This window comes from Branchiostoma floridae, unplaced genomic scaffold, assembly GCF_000003815.2.
Source record: "Branchiostoma floridae strain S238N-H82 unplaced genomic scaffold, Bfl_VNyyK Sc7u5tJ_1578, whole genome shotgun sequence".
Classification (NCBI taxonomy): domain Eukaryota; kingdom Metazoa; phylum Chordata; class Leptocardii; order Amphioxiformes; family Branchiostomatidae; genus Branchiostoma; species Branchiostoma floridae.
The window spans coordinates 488,372-496,226 of record NW_023365773.1 but is presented as its reverse complement, the minus strand read 5'-3'; the positions used below and the strand labels follow the sequence as shown (position 1 = coordinate 496,226).

Here is a 7,855-nt window from a genome sequence, read left to right as displayed (position 1 = left end):
GGTCCAACATTTTTCAGCACTCTTTGTCTGTAAATAGATTTAATATTTATATCATGCATCATCATGCATATTGAAAGCACATTGCTATACATGTGTGTTTTATGTGTAGAGGGTGAAAACATCAGAAAGCTACACTTACTTCGTTCTAAAGCGTAACCATCGTATACAATCGTCCCTGCTTTACAACAGTACTCTCAGGACTATCAGGAGATGACATACCCTGAAATATCAAGGTAGAGAGATGATGTCATGTCTAAAGATGACTTACCCTGGTCCGAGAAGTCTCCGTCCTCTGTAGCAGAGTCCAAGACTCGGACATGTATGTACAAGTCTGCTCCTCCCTCTGCTGCCCTCATGTCGTCTGTGATCAGTTCCCGGGTCAGGGTGTCAGACAGGCTCCCGTCACTGTAGCCTCGCCAAAATGTGTCATAGCAGCCGACATCAGGGAAGTCAAGATGGCAAAACACACATCCTGCCTCTGCTTTTCTCAGTGCGGCTTTGAATCGTTTGAAGCACTTCGCCATTTTGTGATATGATTGTCTGTTTTTCCGATCAAGTATTTTACCTCTGAAAATTACCTGAGCTACTTCTGCAATCTTATCATTAACTCTTTTCTTTATTTTCAATTTTGCCCCAGACGTAAGCTTTGGTTTATACCTATCATCATCAGGTACAGCTGAAGCAATTTCCTTCAGTGATTTTACGCATTTCTGAAATTCACGATAATCCTGAACAGTTTTTTTGTCAAAAACTTTCTCAGCATTCTCAACAACAGTGTGATAAATGGTGTTTTTGTCATCAAGTAAAAAATTTGGCACAGTCTGATCAGGATGGCAGCCATGTTTGGCAGCCGATGAACCATTCTTCTCCGCTTCATCTGTAAAGTGAGAAAATCATGTATTAAAATGTGAAATGACACAACAATAAGTATCGTTACACACATTGTATGTTATTCATAGACTTTTAACAGTAGATATTACAAGCTTTTGTGACTTTGCAGCATAACTGTTTTAACTTGAACTATTTTACATGTAACTATTTTGGCATATTTCCAGTGTATCTAGATTAATCAGAGGTGCACCTTTTATGGACTCAGATGTCCTCCTTGTCTCAGGGTCCAGCTTTATCCTTTTTTGTTGTCCTGCAGCCATACTCAGTTTACCCGGCTTTCTCTTTTGTTTCCTCTTTCTATCCTGTTGTTTCCGTCTTCGTTCCAGTCCGACATTTGCTTGTTGTGTGGAAGAAAGTACTACAGAAAATAAACAACATTCTAGATTTAACATCGTGGTTACCTGGAGAATCATAGTCTCGTATGTACAGATCTTAGCTGCTGCCAACACCGTTTCTTGTCTACCTCACCAGAGGAAAATCATGTATAACAAGGAGTAATCTGCACACACAGAGATATGGTCTTGCATGAAGGTAAACAGATAACCCAGAATCTTCCTCGGAGGAGGAATGAAGCATGACTTATGCAACAATGAAGGGAGGCTTAGTAATGGATGACAGGTTATCTTTTTTTACAACCATCTAAACTGTAGTACTAGTAACTGCACCTTTGTCAGACTCTGTTTCTTCCCCACTAGTTGAACTCGATGCTCCATAGTGCTGACTTGTCGAGTTTGTGTCACAGCCATTGCCATTCCACCCATTTGGATACGGTGTTCCGTCGCCGTTGACTTCTTTTCCCTGGACCACTGTGTTCGTGCCATTTGATTCTATGACAAAATGGGGCATTAATCCTTTCCTGACATTTCTCAAATTGCCTTTTACATGTTTCTCTACTGGAAAAAAACACAATAGATTATTGTTTAGTTGATGTCATAGTTGATGCCATTACATAGCATATTACAAAGTGTGTATTTACAGGAGTATGTCGAGCAAAAGTCAAGAGTATGACTTACCAGTACGTTTGTCATGGTCGAGCTGTTTTGATTCCTGTTTTAACTGAACTGAACATCCGCATGAATCTTGTGTCTTCCTCTTCTTCTGAGGGTGCACTGGTACAGGAAAAGGGCATCATTTTTGAAAATGCTAACAAACACAATGTCACTTTTGAAAAAAAATGACATGAAACGAAATTGGTTGCACATGCGTCCTGTTGCATTGGTTTGAAAATCATTCTAAATTTGCCTAATTTCCAATAACTGTGATATATTGCTGTAATGTCTTTCAATAATTCCTACAAAGAGTATCGTCGTCGAAAAAATACCTTTCCATTGTAGGCTGTGGTCAGGAATGCACGCAGGCTCCTCTGTGCTGATCCCATTGGTAGTGATGTCTTGACCTATGTATCTGTCTAGCTCGTCTGATGGTAGAAACAGCAAAATTGGGTTCACTCTCGATCTCATTTCCATTTTGACTTAAGAAACTAGCAAATACAAGTGATGCCGAACTATTCCCTTCGTAGCCGGTTGGATAAATAAGCACGAGGTTATGGTCGATGAAGGTTAGACATCCAGGTAACAAGATACGCCAAAAAGCAGTTACTAAAGCAACTGGATATTGGAAACGGTCAGACATTCAACTAGCATCCACTAGTTTCGTCAGTGACACTGAAGTGATCTGGAAGAAACAGGTCGTTTATACCCTGAAATCCCAAATTGTCTTCAGCTTGACTTTGCCTTACCTTTGTTTTCTAGTTGAATCCAAACTGTCTTTTAGCCTGAATTTGTCTTACATGTTTCCTATTGTCTTCATTCATACTATATCATAGTAAGGGTATAAAAGACCTGTTTCTTCCAGATCACTTCAGTGTCATTGAGGAAAACTAGTGGATGCTAGTTGAAACGTCTGACCGTTTCCAAAATCATATCCAGTTGCTTTTTGGCATAAGCACAAGGTTAGTGTACAAAGGTACTAGTTTACATATAGATGTCTTGGCTTGTTATCAACACTCAAAAACAGGGGTAGAAGTTTGAGACTACTACATATAAGTTTGCCCACCTGCAGTGTCCTGAAATCCTCCCCTCCTGAGAGCTTGTGCCAGCTTGACCCTACAGGCCTTCCTGCCGCGCCTGTCCCTCCACAGCTCCAGGGCCTGGAGCGCCTGCTGCTGTTTACTGTAAGGCTGTCTGAGTTGGATGGCGTGTATGTCCTGTGCTGTCAGGCCCAGTTGATCTTCTGAAAACTTCACCCATGAAGACCCAACAGCTTTGACAACAGGTGGGAAATACGTGCGGCTGGGGACAGGTCCTGGAAAAGTGGGAATCAGTACCTTACGTTATGCGACATACGATGACTTCAGCAGTCACAGAATATATATAGATGCATTTATCAAAATAAACACTGAGTTCCCAGTTAACAAAGATGACAAATCTCATAACGCCAACCTTACCAGCGTGAGCGTCACTCCCCACCAGAGATGACTCCTCTGATGAGTCTTCTTCCTGGATCTGCTCTGCTTTCTTTTTCCGTTTTCTTTTCCTTTTCTTTCTGGGTTTGTTGCCTAAGAAATGTTGAGATGAGACAAAGACTCCTCAGCAATTTTACCCATATCTTTATAATGCGGCACAGGGCAGGGGACAATCAAGTAATGAATGAACGAAGATGCCAGTGCCACGAAAAAGATGTCTATGATTTTGTTATCACTATTCGCAAAACAGGACGTATTTGGCACGGGTGGATATCATGACAATAGCAGTGCAATCTGTCTAAGACCAGGACGTTGTGATAACACTGTATTTAAACAAAGATAACACAGTTTAACACACCTTCTAAGCTCTCCGCAGTCAGCCGTTCACCAATGTTGATGAGAGCCTGCATCAGAACCTGTAGAGTAGCTCCACTTCCCTCCCTGTTTCTCCACCGATCCAGCACCTCTCGGCACCTGTGGTCAGGGCTGGGTTCTGTGGTCGCGATTCCTTTGATCTCGTTTCGGTCGAACCCCAGCTCCCGGGCCAGGTCGTCCCACTTGTGGCTTACTTTCTTCATAACTTTGTCGAAATATTTCTCGACGTCAACTGGAATGTTGAATTGAAAGTCTGTCATGAATCGATTATCTATTGTTTCATATTTGCAGCATAGTCTGGGATTCAGGCAATGATTTCTTATTGCCGAGTATGTAATTTGATCGATCTGTATTGTGTTAGTTTTATTTGTTTATTATGTTCAAAGGTTTTAATAACAAGTATGAAATTCAGCATGTTTAAACAGCTGCGAAATGCTAGAGATTGCCAACCAATCAATACTACTTGTCTGCAGCCTCTCACTAGTAAAATGCGTTAGTACTTCTTGTCTTGCCACCAATTAATGTCACATTGAAAATGAATAATATAGATAACGTTGTTATGAACATTGCAAAGATCATGACCTGCATCACTTCCTTGTCCTTCCTCACCCATGATGAGATAGCAGGCCGCACGGTGTCAACAGGACCTGAAAAAAACATGACCTACAACATAGTTCACCTGGAAAAGTTTTTTTTTGACACATCACCCTACACCAATATGTATCTCTGAATGAGGAATGCACGTGATACAGAATATCTATCTAGGTGAAAAAATATTTTGCTTCAGTTAACATAGTTACAAAATTTATGTCAACGTTGTTTGCCCGGATCCTTGGTATGTAAACACCTTTACAGGTTGCCCTTCCCACTTACCACCCCACAAAGCAACATCTTTTTATATCAGGATGACGTCACTGGAAGTCCCCAGCATGGGGAATCCCCTTTCTGGTAACCCGGAAGTAATTAAGCCCCCCTCCCCAGCCGCCTTCTTGTTTTGTTTGCTGACTTTTATTAAAGTTTTAGTGAAGGATGTTTTGCTGCGAAATCCAAGCCGAACCACAGATGCACAGACCTTAAATGGCAACTTAGGCAGAACCCAAGGACATGACTATTAAGAAAACGATATAAAGATTTAAAAAATACAATACGAAAAATACATAAAAAAGCCGATACTAGTCAACACCGAATCGTTCTTTGTGGCACTTGCCAATACCAGATCCTGTCTTTTTATTAATAAATCATGCACTATTTGTCCTCATCAACATAGAATAACAGAACACAAATTGGCCAACGACGACGGTACCGGTGCAAGAGATAATCATGAGCGGCAACAGTTTCATGTAGGGTGTAAACTATATCTTCCGTTGTTACGGCCGTAGCCACCTCCTTGAAACGAAAAGACCTGCTCCCTCGACCTTCATATTACAGAGGTCGTTTGAGGTGACCTTTTTATCAATGATATGTACGCAAACCCTAACTCTGATCAGCACAAACAACCGACCGTCTTGTCTCATACAACGGTGCAGAAAGTTGAAAAGGTGGGGAGGGGGCATTTCTAAAATCTACTTTTACATATTTATCGATTTTTCTCATAACACATATCTATCAATTTTTCAGTAAAAACATGACTATCTGTAATCATCCATTTTTTAGGCATAAAACTACTGTGGACAGATCAGGGGTGTCACCCACTTACAAATATAAGATCGATAAAAACATGTCGAAAATTGACGTGGCAGCTGCAGGATACGAAACGAGGCGCTATTACTTTCAATGTTCATCCAAAGACAACCCCACTGGACTAATCTAAGATACTCAAGAAGGTTCAACGTACGTTTTTGGTCCGTTTGGTGGTCATACATCCTTCAAAAGTACGGCAGCAGTTACTGAGGACCTACTGTACACTGTGGTTCTCCGCCATTTTGGTTCCTGGTGGAAAGTCCCAATTTTGTTGACCTGACCTTACCAGGTGGAACAACAATACCTTTGACCCCTCTAGCGACAAACACCTGAGTGCACAATTCTGGCAGTCTGCCAGCAGCCCGCCTCTTTCACAGATATTGCCGTGACATCGTGTCAACGTGGTTTAGTGGTAGTGAAGTACTGAAGTAGTTAGTACATCGTTCCTGTCTTTACCTACTTCCCCTACTAGCAAGGCTATAAGGATGAAGGGGTGAAGTCTGCCATCCTCTTTGCGTTGCTCCGACAAGAATGACATTGGCTCACTATCGCCCAGACGTTCAATTTCACCTATCTGACAAAGCTGACCCACCGAGCTGATCATTTTCGCACCAACTATGTGAAATATTTCCATGTTTCAACAATTTTGCTTCCGATGACAAACACAAGGGAAAGTCAGCTTTTGCGTGAATCAAAACAACAGTTAAAGTCTCCATAGTACTTAGGGAACAAGCAGGACAAAGAAAAATATTTTTTCTAGACACAAACGTCTCAAAAACAGAATAAACTTCAGTTCACATTTCACGGAAATGTGTGAACGACCATAGTCACGTAGAAACGTACAAACGGACACTCACATACATTAGTATATTAGACTCTTTGAGGTGTTGTAAGTTTCATCAGTGATATAGGATGTAACACATGACACAAACTCCCAAGAACAAGTGGGGAGGGGGGCACTACCAAAATGTAACTCAATCTTCATCTTGAACATATCTATCGGTTTTTCAAGGAAAGGAACCTTTTTGGCTACAATTGTCTGTAATTATCACCTGTTCAGGCAAGACCTCTATACCATAGGCTATCATAGAGGTGACTTGTACTGCAGTCAAACCAGCACTAGTGTGTTTATAGAAATGATGTCACAAACTTTACCCAGCATGGGGGAATCCCCGAGGGGAATCCCCTCAGTACGATGAGCTGTTCTCTCAGGCCCCGTATGTTGGTACAGTTTCCTTAGCAACCAAACCTTAATTTCCTTAGCAACCAAGTCTTGTTAGCAATTACGCAAAGTAGGAAACCGTTTATTTTGGCTGTACAAAGACGTGTCAACTACGGCACAACAGATACGGCTACTCATAGTGAGCCATAAAAGTTTACATCCACGTTTCATGCAGCGTATAAAGGGTACCAACAGTTCCTTTTATTATGGCTATAGATTCGTAAAAACGGTAAGACAAAATCTCTCATATTATATTACATATTACAGTTAAGCTTACAACAGACGTTTGTTGGTGACTTCTGTATATTTCGTCAATAATCAAAACGCACAATCTGTACTGTGGTGAACAACAACGGCCGATCTGGTCTGATAACGGTACAGAAATGTGAACAGGTGGGGAGGGGGGCACTACTAAACATTTACATAAATCAGATTCATCTGGAACATATCTATCTACATTACAAGGACAAACTGCAATTTCTACAACAATTTCATTTTTCGAGGTATAGACTCTGTTGTTATGGGTAGGGGTGTCATTAAAACGAACATAAGGTGGCCAGTTCGAACACAGAACGCAAAGTTAAACGAGACAACTAGAGGGCACGAGACGAGCCTTACGACTGCTACATCTTTAAATGTTCGTCCAGAGACGCCTCAAAACTTATCTACGACAGTGAATTAAGGGTCAACTTACGTTGTTGATCCGTTTGGTCGTAATTAATCCTTTAAAAGACTCGTTACAGTAACAGGTGCTCCGAACTACTTCCCTAAGATCACCGCTTGGTGGAAAGTCCCCACCGCTGACTCAGTTGACCTCGTCCAGGTGAACAATAAACATGACCCCTTCAGGCTTCAGAAAACAAAAGCTCTTTACAATTCTGTCAGTCAGCCAGCAGCCCGCCTATTCAAGGCGGTATTGCCGTGACATCGTATCAACATGGTTAGTCACCCCAAAGGCGGTAATGTTTATGTTGGGGTGTTTTCTACTCTCCAAGCAGAGGTTGAGTCGTGAAGATATAGTAGTACAGTACTGTAGTCGGAAAATTAACTGGTCCGCTCCTGCTCCTCTTACTAGTAAATTTACCGACTACTACAGTATATCTTCGCGACTAAACCTCTGCTTGGAAAGTAGTGTTTTCAACCTACTCGCAAAGCTGCAAGGGTGAAATCTGCAATATCTAATCGCATTGTTGACCAGGGAGGTAATGAGGCAAGAAGACTAG

At 41.5% G+C, this 7,855-nt stretch overlaps 1 protein-coding gene across 1 annotated transcript; it reads right to left on the bottom strand.

Moving 5' to 3' along the window:
- Positions 1-115: 115 nt before the first annotated feature.
- Positions 116-4,364, bottom strand: LOC118408374. The gene is made up of 9 exons (XM_035809138.1): positions 4,313-4,364; positions 3,714-3,962; positions 3,338-3,448; positions 2,947-3,195; positions 2,213-2,308; positions 1,905-2,000; positions 1,557-1,718; positions 1,082-1,249; positions 116-877 (listed from the first exon to the last, which is right to left on the bottom strand). The coding sequence occupies exons 1-9, from the start codon at positions 4,341-4,343 to the stop codon at positions 204-206; spliced, it is 1,836 nt and encodes a 611-aa protein (XP_035665031.1). The 5' UTR covers positions 4,344-4,364; the 3' UTR covers positions 116-203.
- Between the last annotated feature and the right edge of the window lie 3,491 nt (positions 4,365-7,855).